Genomic DNA, 13,976 nt, shown 5'->3' with positions numbered 1-13,976 from the left:
ATTCCTCCCAGCTGCACAGCCAGGTTAAGAGCCAGCTTGAGCTGCGTGCGTCCCTGCCTGCACCCAGCCTGCACCCTCCTAGGAAGATAGGTTCATCACTCACCAGGTGAATCCCTCCAGGGGTAGGGCCACAAAATAGCAATAAATAATGTGACTTAGGAAAGGCAAAGAAATGATGTCACAAATGCAAACATGGCTACCCCAAACAAGGAAAAGGGGATTGTGATGGGCGCTTCTGCGGAGCTGGCCTTGTTCTATTTCCTGATTCCCTGTCAGATGCATAGGTGTTTGCTTTATGAGCATCTGTCTGCTGTATTGTGCCTTTCTGCCTGATGCATGCTTCTGTGTATACGCCGTATTTCACACTGACTGAGGTTTTAATAGTGACAAATGGGTGGGGAGTGGAAGTTAAGAGTTTAGCTGTGCAAGGTGCAAGTGCCGGGTGGGGGCTGGGTGCTTAGGAAGGTGTCCCAGAGGCGGCCAAAGTGAGGGGCTGAGCTGTCAGATAGAGGGCTGAGGGGGTGACTGAAGGGCCTTTAGCACAGTTGTGGGTTCCAGCATCTGCCCTGCAGGCGCCTGCCTGCCCCTCTGGCTGTCCTCCCTGGATTCCCACCCTGCAGGTGCTGCTATTGTGAGCAGCGGGCTGCAAGTCTGTTGACACAGCCTATGCCATTTTAGGTGACACACTTCCTGGTCCTACATCTTGCTCTTCCATTACCCCAGCTGTCGCCTTGCCCTGGGATCCCAGCTCTGGTCCCTCAAAGTTACTCTTCTATTCAGAGGCTGGGCTGTGTCACCCTCCTTCCTGGGAGCAAAGGGTGGCCCAGGTTCCATCAGGGGCTCTCTCTGCCCCAAATTGGTCCATGTGCTCTCAGGCCAGGCCTGCCTGGGTGGGGCTGGGGTGAACTGAGGGGACCATTGTGCTGGGGGTGGGGAGAAGATTGCAGAGGCTGGCAGTGCCCAGCGGAGCCCGGCCCTGGTCTTGAGTGGTGTCAAGCTGGCCCAGGGCCCCAGGCTGGCTGGCATTTTCAGCAGGCCAGCACAAGCACCTAGGCAGCCTGGTGGGCATCAGCCTTCCCTCTGTTGGCAGCCAAGCAGGCACCCAGACTGTACCTCCTGCGTGGCCCCTTGTGGTCTCCCCTCCTGCCTCCTCCTGGGCCAAGCTTCCCTGGTGCCCTGTGGGGCGGACTGTGGGTCTGGGTCTGTGCAGGGGGCCCTCAGCTGTCCCAGGATGGAAGCAGACACTTTGAGCCTGGACAGCGTGCTGTGAGAAGCGAGCAGGGCAGTGTCTGGGGGAACTGGTGAGGCAGAGAGTGGAGGACCCTGGCTGCAAACCCCAGGCTCACCATGTAGGAGTTGTACAATCTGGGCCAAGTCCCTTCTCCTCTGTGCCTCTGTTTTCCCCATTTGAAAAACAGGGTAGGAAGTAGTTCCCTCAACAGCCCTGACTCTGTGGTACCATTAGTGTCATCGTCTTGCCATTAGTGTCATCGTCTTGGGGGAGACTGAATAGACTCAGGGAGGTCAGAGTCCTGCTCAGCCTCCCCAGCCAGAGAGAGCTGGGGCCCGAGCCCCATCTGAATCAGAATCCAGCACCCTGCCACTAAGCCACCAGGCCACCACTTAGCTGCCCACCATGAGGAGCCCAGGCAGCCGGTGCCTGCTGCCATGGGGTGGAGCAGGTGGCCTGGCATGAAGGCCCCTCTCAGGGAGCCTGAATGGACTGTTGAGCTGTCCCGGGCTCTCATGGGGTGGTTGGGGCCAGGGGCCACCCCCAGGCCCCTCTCAGCCTTCAGTAGAAGTTCCGGCCTCCAGGACTCCTTGTCATAGCTCTCTGCCAGGCAGGGCAGGTGGCCAGTATACAGGGTACAGCGCTGCCGGGACACTGGGCTGAGAGTACCCAGCAGGAGCAGAGGAGCCTTGTGCAAAGGTGGGTCCATGGTGGGGAGATGGGTGCCATGGGTGTGGCCATGTGCGTGTGCTCACGTGACTGTAATCGCTGGGTGCGAGCTAAGGGCAGCAAGGGTGCAGCCCGGGATGTGTAGGGGGAGGCAAAGGGAGGCGAGGCACATCTCAGTGCTGGTGGCTCCGGGGAAGAGGTACCCGGTGAAAGGCCTGCAGGCCACTGGCAGCTGGACCTCACCTCCATGAGCGTGAGGGGCTCAGAGGCCTCCCGCTGAGAAGCCCCCTCCGCTGCTGCCTACTCCCCGTGGTGGCCCCTCTGCAGGCCCCCACCCTGAAAGGCTGGGCTCCTTAACCAGAGATGCCAGGAAGGGCTGGCTGGGCAGGGGAGGCCAGCAGATAGACTAGAGTCCAGGGGCCTGAGTCATTGCTGTCCCCAGCCAGCCCAGGGGGGTCCACGGATGCACTGCAGAGGATAAGGGCTGGTGTCCAGATCCCCACCTCTGGGGTTGCCCGGGCCTCCCTCTCCTGTCCTGTACATGGCTCCCCACCAAGCCCCCCGCACCTCTGGCCCTGGCACCAGGCTCCTTTGCCCACCCCCTTGGAATAGTGAGTGCTTACTAGCCCCCCAGGGCACCCTTCTTGCAATCCCGCCCCTTCCTGCCCCTGCATTCCTGCCACCTGAGCAGTGGTGCCTCCAGAGTGTATCCCCTAAAATTAGAGTTGGTGCATTGGAGCCAGCCGAGCAGGAGGTGGATGGGCCTCCTGGCAGCAGGTGGGCCCTGGCCAAGATTTCAAGAAACAGCGAGGACTCTTGGACAGCTGTGCATGGGTGACCTGTCCCCATGTGTCACCATCTCTCAGAAGAGAGGCTTGGGTCCACTCGTAGAAGCCCAGCCTCATTTGGGGACCAAGGGCTGTCTCCCAGGGTGGTCCCCGCAGCCTCCCAGGTTAGATGGGAAACAGCCTGGCGTTTCCTGTTTTTTTTTTTTTTTTATTTTATAGATAGCTTTATTGAAATGTAACCCACACACCATAAAACTCATCAATGCCGCAGTCTGCACTCACCGGGTGGCCCGCGGTTGGGATGTAATCCTGCCACGTCTCTTTGCACCTCCCACTCAGCACCAGCAGTGCTAGGCTTTCGCTCTTACACCCTCTTCTAGATTTTCTTCTTCCTACCCTGTTCTGTTTGTTTTTTTTTTCTATCAGATCCAGGCTGCTACGCTGTTGCCTATGTGACCCTCTGGCCTCGGCCTCGGCCTCTCAGGGAGCCCAGTAACACAGTAACAAATTCTGCGTCTCCCCCTGCCAGCCAGCCACACACCATGTTCTGGGCCTGGCTCACCTCCTCCCCAGTGTTTGGGCTGGGCCTGGGGTGCCTCCTGCCTACCCCTTGCCAGCTGTTGGGGGGAGATCTGAGCCCTCCAGGTCTGGCACCTAAGCCCCAGTCCCTGTCAGGGTGGAGGAACCTCGGAGGCCAGGCGGGGGCCTGTCCCTGCTGTCAGCGCCTATGATGGATGAGGGGTGAGGCAGGGATGAGGCCCGGGGCTGGCCCCCCAGGGTTTGCGATCAGAGCCTCTGCTACTCAGATGTGGGGGGGCCTAACTTAGGGCCCCCACCCAGCAGGGGTGCTTAAAGGCCCAAAGGGGATGTGCCCTCCCACTCTGCTGACATGATGGGCACCTGGGTCTTCCCCGCTGCCCTTTTCCTGCTCTGGTTGACTTCTGAAAGCCTGCAAGGCGGTGAGAGCGAGGAGCAGGCTGCTGGGGGCTGGGCAGCTGGCCTTGGGGCCAGGAGGCTAGGGAGGGCCACTCGGCCAGACGCCTGGGCTCGGGAGAGGGATGGTCTGCTGTGTGGAGTGTGGGCTGGACAGGGTTTTGAGGGGCCAGGGGACAGATAGCTGGGTCCTGCCCCTCTCTGTCTCTGGGGCCCTTGCCCTGAGTCAGCACCCCCTTGATCCCCAGGGCTACCTCCGTTGTCCCCTGGCCTAGTGAAAGGTAAGTGGCCCCTCCTGGCACTAGGACCAAGTAAGAGAGCATGGTCTCCCCACCACCGCAGGGGTCTGGGAGATGTCCCAGCTGTGGGGCCTAGGAGAGCACAGGGTTCCTCCCTGTCTCCCTGGCAGGCAGCCTCATCCAGGGTCAGCACAGGTGATTGAGTTAATTCTCTTCAACACTTCAATTACACACATAATCTACTTGATCTCTTTTCAGAGTAGGGGGTGCAAACCCAACCAGTAATTTCTTTCTAAGCACTTAAGGGACTCTTGGAAATGAATGAATCAGATATTTAATATCTCCATTACTGAATGCTTTCAGACATGTTAAAAAGCCAGTTACTAATCAGTATCAACATCATTGCTACCGGATCGCTTCATTTTTCTCATCCCATGATTACAAATTTACTCACCCAGAAATGTGGAAGCAAATTGCCTCCTTGGTTGGATCTGGAATGAAGGTCGCACAACTGGGGACTGACCCACCGTTCTGAACTTTGGCCCAGAGCCAGGCCAGTCACACACAGAACCAGACTCTGAACCTCTGGGCCGTGAGCTGTGCCTTCCCACGCCCACACCTCTGGCAACCCGGTGAAGTTTTAAGTTGAACAGCGTTGATGGGCTTCGCCACCCTAGAGGAACACAGCTCACCTTTTTATAGCCTGATTTACAATAATGGGATTTAGGTGTAGACCGAAACCTCACTGAATTATGCACAAATTTAGGATTGATAACCTTTAGAGATTCTGCAAACGTTACCAGAATTCCAACCAGCTATCTTTTAGCTTACCTCATTTGGTTTGCTCTTCTTGAGAATCAAATTTTTGCTTTTTCATAGAATTACTAATTCTTTAGAAATATCCAAAGAGTAGCATCTTGTCTTTCTCCCAAGGTGTGGAATAAACATCTTTTTGCCGGAGAATAGGATTAGAGCCACCCTCTGGGCACAGGGGCACCAAGCCGACTGTCTCAGTGAGGGCAGCGGGTGATAGGCTTCCTAACCCACCCGGTTAGGAAGTGTTCTGATATTATTCTAGTAAAGGTTCCTATCCCGATTTAAAATATTGACTATTCTCTCCTTTGTTTGGATTCTTACCCATCTGTCATTTACATCCTTTCTTAGCAACATTAACACAAATGCTTAATATTATCAAACTTTGCTTTTGAATTATGACACCATTTAATCTTTTATAATAAAGATAAATAAAGAGGCCCTCAGGGAGCACTGAGGCCCCAGCTGGTTGTCTTCATCCTGTTGTCTCCCACTGAGTGTGTGGCAGAAGCTGAGGAGGCTGACAGGGCAGGGAGAGCTGTGTGGGGCCAGCCTCCTGCAAGCAGCCCTGTCTCTGCTTTCCCCACGAGGAGGGAGACATGTAATACTGAGGGGCTGTCAGAGGCTACCCTGCACCCCAGGCTTCAGGGACAGCCCAGGAGCCCAAGTGTGGGTAAAATTGTAATATTTCCAGAATATCTCTCCTGGCTTTAGTGCATCTGCATATCAACAGGCGTTCCTCAGAGGTGGAGAAAGTAGTTCTCCATATCAAGGGTAATGACCTGGGCGACAGAGGGCTTATCTGAACCTGAGAGGTTAGGGGCAGGTCTTGCTTGCTTCTGCCAGAGCAGGAGAAAGAGACGCAGGGACTGAAGTTTGCAAGCAATAAACGGGTTTTTAACTTTATTTCTCCCTTTGACTGATTTTGGTTTTAGAGGTATTTTGCCCCTTTCTCCCCAGAGTTACACCAAGGCAGGACCCCTGCCAGGGCCACAACACTGAAGGCCCAGAGACTTGCCACAGAGGAGTCTTGATAAGCCCAGCCGGAGCCACGTTTGGAGACTACAGGCCACCAAACATGGTGGTTGCTCACCCTACCCCACTGGGATATCCCACTCCCAGTCCAGCCTGGCACCACGGTCCTGAGTTTGGGGCTCGCCCAGGAGGAATGGAGAGCAGAGCCGGCTCCCTCACAACAATTATTACATCGTTTCGTCTTTTCTTTAAGGTGATTGAATGGAAACTTGCCTGCGATTTGACCCACACCCAGGCGCATCATTCCGCAGTTACTAAGGGCAAAATCCAAAAGAGGTGAGCCCCCCACTTCTCACTGGCCCCCGCAGAGGGACGGAGCGGGGTAGCAGTGCAGCAGCGCAATGAGCCCTCAGGCCAGGTGGGGGCGCCCACTGCGCCGCCCTGTTTTAGGGCTACTAGGAGTGGAGCTTGTACCGCGGGACACCGTGATTGGCTAGAATCGGGGAGGGCGGGAAGAAGACTTTGCGCTGCTGCCTCTGATTGGCCGCCTGGCGTAGCTAGCGCCTGCCTGCTGGAGAGGCGCAAGGCGGCCAGCGCACTGGCCCTCGATTGGCTGGAGCACGGACCGCGGCCACCGCTGCACGGAGAGGGCGGTAGCGCGCGGCGCTCGCTGGGCCCTGGCCCGGCGGCGGCGGCGGCCAAGCTGGCGGTTCTGCTGCCACGCTCCCGCTCGCACCCGCGGCTTGCCCCTGCCCGCTCCCACTCGCGGCTGGGCCGGGCCAGCGCGTCGCTGTACCTGACCCCGCCGCCCGCGCCGTCCCTGCCACACCCACCGCTGCCCGGCCTGCCGCCCGGCCTGAGCCCCGGGCCGCCGCCGCCCTCGGCGCTCGCCCTGGCCGAGCTGCCGCCTCTGCCCGCGCTCCCGCTGCGGCCCGAGCCGCTGGCGCCCTGGGGCCGCGGCGTCCACCTGGCGCTGCCCGAGCTGCCGCCCGAGGCCTGCGCGCCCGCGCCGCCCGCCGCCGCGCTCGCCCTGCAGGACCTGCCGCGCCTGCCCGCTCCCACGCCGCCGCCTGCTTACCTGCCGCTGCCGCCGCTGCCCGAGGCCGCCGTCGCCGCCACGCCCGGGCCCGTGGGAGCGCGCGGTCGCCGGTCCCTGGTCGCCGAGCCGCCCCCGCAGCCGCTGCCGCCGCTACCCGCGCGGCCCTCCCAGTCCAGCCTGCTGGCGCCTCCCGCGCCACATGCTCCCTGGCCTCTTCCTATCTTTCCCCCGCCGCCGGCGCCGCACTTCTACCTGTCACCACCCTGCTGACGGCCCGGCCCGCCTCGAGGCCTCCGACCCCGAAGAGGCTGCGGGCGGGTGAGTAGGCAGCCGAGCACGGACACCCAGGCTGTGGCCCTTGCCATCTTCCCACGAGCAGATTCAGAAGGCGTGGATCAGAGCCCAGCTTGGGGGAATAGGGACGGGGGTCAGGTTAGCAGCCCGGGTATGCAGGTGGAAGGAGCAAGTCTAAAAGTAAACTCACTTAAAGATTAGGGTCTTTATTCTATTTTCCCTACTGCCCTACAGTAAGCCTCCTGCCTGGTTATTTGAGAAGGTAACTTACCCCTTGTGCTGATAAACTAGCTGGTGATAGCGTTGGTGGGGCTGTGGTGCCCACAGTGCATGGCTTGAGGAAATGGGAACAGAAGTTGAAAATGCTTTGATCAGGGTATATCCCAGTATATCTAATTTTTCCTTATAAGATAAAGGGTTTGGATGCCATCGCCAAGGTCCTTCTCTGCTTGTGTTTGTATAGCTTCTCAGAAACTCAGATCTGCCTTCCAAGTCTTAAGAAGTCAAACTTTCAGCTGAAGGAGACCCAGGGGTCCGGAGGGCTAGAGGGCTGAGCACACCAGAAAAGCAGCAGTGTGGATGCACAGTCGATACTTGGCCCTGCGGCAGGAGCGTCACATGCAGGCGCTGTGATGTCATCTCTCTCTGACAGGAAAGCTCCCACCCAAGGTGAGTCATGAGAGGAAGCCCCTGCTCTCTCCCCATCTTTTCTTGTCCTCCCCCGGTTTCTCTCCAGCGCATACAACTCAGAATAATGTCCCCTTTGTTACTCAGGTGGCCTGGGCTCAGGTAACCAGGCGGACATCCTGTCTCAATGGACTCTTATACAGCAGCTCAGGAGTGGTATCAGGAAGCCAACTTGACCTTGAGGAACCTCTGAGAGCCTGCGACCCACCGGTAGGAAAGGCAGTGTATGAGTTTACTGTGTCTGGTCGAACAAATCCCCACAAACTGGGGGGCTTCCAATAACAGAAACGTATTCTCTGGTGATTTTGGAGGCCAGGTGTCCAAAACCAAGGCCATGCTCCCTCCCAAGGTTCTAAGGGACGGTCCTGGTGGCCCCTGGTGTTCCTTGGCTTGTGGCTACACCCTTCCAGTCTCTGCCTCTGTTGTTAGATGGTCTCTACTGGGTCTGTCTCAAATCTCCCTGCTCTTTCTTTTGTAACAGCTGTCCTTGGAAGCAGGGCCCACCCTAAAAATCTGATCTTGAGATTTTTAACTTAATTACATCTGTAAAGACCCTTTTTCCAAATAAGGTGACACTCAGAGCTTCCCGGCCTTAGGACCTGGACATAGCTTTGGGGGCCATTTCCCTGTGGGGCTGGCCCAGCTCTCCTTACTGTCTTAGCCCCTCTCCGTCGCTGACCTGGAGCTTTGGGCGCCCTTGGGACCTTCAGGCAGGAGCCAAATGTATTAGAACCTTGATGAAGTTCTCACTGTCATAGGAAGAAAATGGAAGCAGTGTTTTTCTCCTTTTCTGAACTACGGCCACATTCCCATTCCTGCCGGCTTGCTGCTCCCTCCACCTCCTTTACATCCCTAGCTCCCCTCCCCTCTAAGAATCAGACCGCAAAAAAGGAAGGACAAGGCCTAATGTGTCCTCTGAAAGCAGACTGCATAAAGAGGGACAACTCCAGCCCCGACTCTGCATGGGTAACTCCTGATGCTTGAAAGCCAACAATTGCAAGGGATAAAAATAAAGTCAGCTGCCACCCAGTCAGTGGAGTCTGCACAGGTTTACAAGTGAAATTGCCAGTATGCTGTGGTCCCGAGTCGGTACCTATAGTGTTGCTCAAGGTGTGTGGGCACTTGACACCTGGGCAAACGCCTGCAGCAGCCCTGGAGGTAGGCAGGGCCGACGCCCCCCTCCGCTTGGCAGTCAGGAGGCTCCTGAGATCAGGGCAAGGGTGAGAGGTCTGATCCAAAGCACATGAAGCTGCCCACTGCAGGTGGCGAGCAAACAGTGCCTTCTGCACCAGGAACACAACGCTGTGAAAGGGAATGGGAGGGCGGAGGGCGGCTTCCCAAGTAATCAGATCCAGGTGCACTGTGGAGACTTCTCAGCGCGGAGCCCGGAGGAGGGGGTGAGGAGGCAATGGCTGGTTGGGGAGAGGTGGGCGGAATGCAGGTGGGGTGGTGCGGGGGAGACTCAGCTGGGGTGGTAGGGGCTCTGCTGCGCTGCCTTTGAAGAAAGGGGCACCAGGAGGCCCGGCTTAGCCTTCCTGAGTGCTGCTGGCCGGCCTGGGCAACGAGCCGGGCTTTGAAGTCTGTCTGGGGTGTGGCGGGCTTGTCCTGTTCACCGGGTGCACACTCAGCCTACTGGTTCATCAGCGCTCCAGCCTTGTGTCCTTGTCTGTGAAATAGGGGTAGGAAACCAGTGAGAAATGTATGGAATCTGCACCTTTTGGTTTGGGGCTTGGCTTTTGTACCTATAAAGTTGGGGCTTTGGGCACCTTCCCAGAGCAGGAGCAGTACTGCCCCTGAAGGTGTTGAGCCGCCCCGTGCCCACCCCTGTACGCTTCCAGGCACCACCGTGGCTCTCGTGACTGTTAGCTCCACTCTCACTGGGTCACGTTCCCCTAAAAGGAGTGAGACGGGATGGGTAGTTGGCCACCTCCACCCACCCCCATCTAAGCTGAGGCCCAGTTTCTTCTGCAGTTGAGCTTCCCGCCCCTCCGCTCTCCCAGAGAGAACAAAGGCCAGGTCCAGTTCCGTCCCTCCCTGAAGGTAGTGAGCGGGAGGCCCCACTGCCCTGTGCCTCTGTTTCCCTCCCCCACCTCTCTCCCCAGCAGACCGGATGGGGGTGGGGATTCAAATGGACCTGTTAAAGTGCCATTGAGATGGTAACTGGTAACTGCACCTGGGAGTCCCTACCTCCATATCAATAGCATTCCAGCCCAAGTGGCAGTCCCTGCCTAGACCCAACTTTAACCCTTTGGTCCCCAGGTCCTGAGGGCAGGAGGCGTGGCTGTCTTGGGTGCCCCGGGATGTGTCCTCTGCCTCACACCCACTCCAGCGGGTGGCTCCTCCAGTTTTGCCGGTTCTCCTGACAATTTTTCCACTTTTAGGCTGTGGGGGGAAGCTGAAGCCCCTGGGCCACCCTGGAGGCAGGTCCAGCAGGGATGGTATCTCAGGGTGAAGAGTGAAAGGGGGGGGTGTCTTCGTTCCTGGCGCCGGCCAACCCCTGGCAGTGCCGGGTCTCCCTCTTTGCTTGAATGTAGAGATGTTAGGCCAAAGAGGGATTGGGGTCTTAAAAAGGCAGGGTCCTCTTAGTGTCATCTCTGGCCACAGCATTTACCAGGTGTGTGCAGCCCCCCACAGGCCGCATGACAAGGTGGGGGATTTAAGCTGCCTGGGGTACTGGTGGGTCCTAGAAGTGGGCCTGACTGCAGGGTGACCAACCGTCCTGGACAAATCAGGAGGCAGGAGGCCGGCTTTCTCTGGCCCTGGGGAGAGGAAAGCCCCTGGGCTAGGGCTGCCCAGGGTGAGAGTTCTTGTGGCCGGGTCGGTGGACCCCTCCAGAGACCTGGGCCACTGCTGCCTTACACCTGCTCGAACCTGTGCAACTGGATTCCTTGAGGCCCGGAAGACTGCAGAGGGAACCCACTGAAGGCTTACCTCTCTTTTCCCTTCTCAGCCACCTCCTCCCCCAATGAAATCTGAGGCCCAGGGGCTGGTTGAGCCAGACAAATCCCCCAAGATTCCGGCACCCAACAGCCAGCAAGGGGGGAGGGTCTGGCTATCTTCCAGCCCACAGGCATCAGCCCCTCCAGCCTGCGTCCACGTGGCCAGGGTGACCAGGTCAGCGCCTCGTGCTGGAAGTGCAGTCCTGTGGGATGCACTGGGCATGGAGGAAGCCCTAACCTTTTTAGGAGGAGAGGCTCTCAAGATTTTTGGGGTCACCAAAATCCAAAGAATGCTAAACCCACCCCCTGAAGCAATGACCCTCTGGAAATGAGAATCCTTTGTGAATAAAGCCCCACTGAACAGATGAGGAGGCATTTAGCACACACACCCCTTCCCTGCCCTACAGGCGTTCACGGGGGCCTCCCAACCATGCCCGCAGTGGCTGGTTATCCAGCTAACGGTGCTTGGGCCTTCTCAGGGGCAGGGTGCAAGTGAGGCTGTGAAGTGAGGGCCCACCTCTGCCTTTGAGTCTTCCCCGCCACTCTGAAATTGTGTTAATGGCAGAATTTTCATCAGGCCCTGCTTTTCCCTTAGTCCTTAGCACCCAGGGAGGTGCCTGAGGGAGCTCACGACTCCCCCATAAAATTAGGGCTTGTGTCTGGGTTCCACTAGGTTTCTCAAAGGGGTCTTTGACCCAAGGAGGTTAAGTTCCTTAACTTACCATGATCTGTCCAGCACTGGCAGCAGGGGACAGGGTAGGGGAAACAGGGGGTGAAGGCAGGATTTGAGCTGTAGTTTGTGTGACTTCCAGCCTGCCCCAATGGCAGGGGGTGTCATAGGCTCCTAGGGGGTCTCCATGAGAGGCTCTTTCCTGAGAGCTGTGATACAGGGTTTAGGGATGCCTCAGAGGCACCCCCACCTCCACCCAGTGGTGTCTCGTCCAGAGCGATCCCTCACTGCTGGTGGAAGATAGGCGGGTCCTGGGCCGTCACCCCACCCACACATGGCTCCTGTCCTCTCTACCCAGCCTTTCATCCCAGCCCCCATGTTCCCCTCCTCCACCCCAACAACTGGTTCTTTCTTCTCTGGCCCCTGGAGGCCTCCAGCAGCTTAACTTGGCCCCCAGTTTCAGCAGCGGGGGTGGGGAGGGCACACCTGAGCTGAACTAGAAGTGGAGGATGGTTTTCTAGGCCGTTGCCTGGGTGATGCCACCTGAGCTGGGTGCCAGGCACCTGTTGCCCAGGGAACAGTGCGGCGCCCCTCCCTTGGGTGCACCAGGGCCACTGGGCTGAGACAGGAGACAGATCAGATTCCAGAGAGTCCTGGCCAGGCAGGGGGACAGGCGGGGGTGTGCGATACTGGGGAAGCTGGGGTGCATTTGCATCAGAAACAGAATGGGGGACAGGAGGGGAGCTGGAAGATGAGGCGGCTCAGGAAAGCAGCCGAGCCCCCATACCCCATCCTGACCAAGTTACTTCTTTAACATGCCCCCATCCTTACTCTCCGGCTGGTCCTCCATGTCCCCATTCCTTTGTTCCTGCATTTCCACTTGGGCCGATCTTCCTTCTCCTGCGTTCCTTCCTATTCGCGGCACCCCCCACATCACCCCTGAGGACCTCCATCTTGCCCCCACCCTCGCCCCCGCAGCTCTGGCTGTCCCAGTGGGGCACTCGCTCCTCCCCTGCCTCAGCCGTAAAACCCCGCCTGCAGCAGGGAGCCAGCGGAGTCCCGGTTGGCACTCACCGCGGGCGGGCGGCTTCCCGCTCCACTGGTGGGTCAGACAGGTGGAGGCTAGGACCTGACTGCACGGTGGCAGGACCAGAAGTCCTGGGCATCTGATGGGTGACGGGACCCTTGAGAGGACACCAGCTACTCAGCTACCAGCTGAGCAGGACCGTGAGATTCATTTCTGTTCATCGAATATCGGAGACACAGCTGTGAGAGGCCCACAGATGTGAGGACTACCCTGGCGGGAACACCGACACCCTCCCACTGTGCACCGAGCACCCCACCCCACTCAGCTCTGAGTCAACCAGGCTTCCCAGGGTTGAGAAGATCTAACTGAAGGGCAGATGGCTTCCACTGGCCTAGAACTCCTGGGCATGACCCTGGCCGTGCTGGGCTGGCTGGGGACGCTGGTGTCCTGCGCCCTGCCCCTGTGGAAGGTGACTGCCTTCATCGGCAACAGCATCGTGGTGGCCCAGGTGGTATGGGAGGGGCTGTGGATGTCCTGCGTGGTGCAGAGCACCGGCCAGATGCAGTGCAAGGTGTACGACTCGCTGCTGGCGCTGCCCCAGGACCTGCAGGCTGCCCGGGCCCTCTGCATCGTTGCCCTCCTGCTGGCCCTGTTCGGCCTGCTGGTGGCCATCACAGGAGCGCAGTGCACCACCTGCGTGGAGGATGAGGGCGCCAAAGCACGCATTGTGCTCACCGCGGGAGTCGTCCTCCTCCTCTCGGGCATCCTGGTCCTCATCCCCGTCTGCTGGACGGCCCACGCCATCATCCAGGACTTCTACAACCCCTTGGTGGCCGAGGCCCTCAAGCGGGAGCTGGGGGCCTCTCTCTACCTGGGCTGGGCAGCAGCCGCCCTGCTTATGCTAGGTGGGGCCCTCCTCTGCTGCACATGCCCCCCGCCCCAGATTGACCGGCCCCGAGGACCGAGGCTGGGCTACTCCATCCCCTCTCGATCGGGCACATCAGGTTTGGACAAGAGGGACTACGTGTGAGGTGGAGGGAGGCCCAGAAACCTGTTGCTCAGAGCCTTCATCTTGTACTGGATGCCGCGCCCTAGCCCTTACCTTTCAGTCAGCCCCTCTCCCAAGTGAAGCCACATTCCGTAAGTTCCAGCCAGGCCTGGCTGCAGGGCTCACCTCAGCTGGCCCAGCTGGGTCCAGCCCCTCCTCAGAGGGGTCCCAACTATGTCCTGCCCCCATTTCCACCCAGGCAGGGCCAGAGCTGATGGGGCAGATTGGCGTACCCCTGCCTGTCTCTTCCCAGTTGTTTTCTACTGTCCAGGACTTAGACCAGCCCCCATTCTCTTCCTGAGGCCTCCCTGCTCGGGCATCCTGGGCCTCACAAGGGCAGTAGCTCCAGGGCTGAAAACTGAGTGGACATGCTCTTCCTGCCCTGGAGCTGGTCTCCTCCAGCCTGGCCACCACCTGCATCCAGAGGCCAGGACTGGAGGCCCAGCCCATCATGCTACCCTACCCTTACCTTCAAAGTCAGGAATAAAGAGCATTTGTATCTTGGCTCCTTTGATCTGTGGTTGGCAGGGAAGATCAGGGGGCCTCCCCTGGCACTGTGGAGTCAGACCTGCTCCAGGTCTCTCCTGGTGGGTAACCTCTCAGGCCATGCAAAGCATGAGGGCA

At 58.6% G+C, this 13,976-nt stretch overlaps 1 protein-coding gene across 4 annotated transcripts; it reads left to right on the top strand.

Moving 5' to 3' along the window:
* The first annotated feature begins 5,902 nt into the window (after positions 1-5,902).
* On the top strand, positions 5,903-13,856 carry CLDN9 (claudin 9). Of its 4 annotated transcripts, none has more exons than XM_037024489.2 (4): positions 6,834-7,005; positions 7,445-7,650; positions 7,756-7,878; positions 8,427-13,856. In XM_037024489.2, exon 4 carries the CDS (start codon positions 12,681-12,683, stop codon positions 13,332-13,334), a length of 654 nt encoding a protein of 217 aa, XP_036880384.1. In that variant the 5' UTR covers positions 6,834-7,005; positions 7,445-7,650; positions 7,756-7,878; positions 8,427-12,680; the 3' UTR covers positions 13,335-13,856. The 4 variants fall into 4 exon arrangements, with proteins under 4 accessions (XP_036880381.1, XP_036880384.1, XP_036880383.1 ...); XM_037024488.2 differs by having other exon boundaries at positions 8,330-13,856; XM_037024486.2 differs by lacking the exon at positions 6,834-7,005 and adding an exon at positions 5,903-5,984 and having other exon boundaries at positions 7,756-13,856.
* The last annotated feature ends 120 nt before the right edge of the window (positions 13,857-13,976 follow it).

This window comes from Manis javanica, chromosome 10 (assembly GCF_040802235.1).
Source record: "Manis javanica isolate MJ-LG chromosome 10, MJ_LKY, whole genome shotgun sequence".
Lineage (NCBI taxonomy): Eukaryota > Metazoa > Chordata > Mammalia > Pholidota > Manidae > Manis > Manis javanica.
The sequence above is the reverse complement of the archived record's forward strand: the minus strand, read 5'-3'. Positions and strand labels throughout refer to the sequence as shown.

What these genes read in the sequence shown, in the direction of transcription:
- CLDN9 (XM_037024486.2), top strand. Translation starts at nt 12,681, where the DNA reads ATGGCTTCCACTGGCCTAGAACTCCTGGGCATGACCCTGGCCGTGCTG.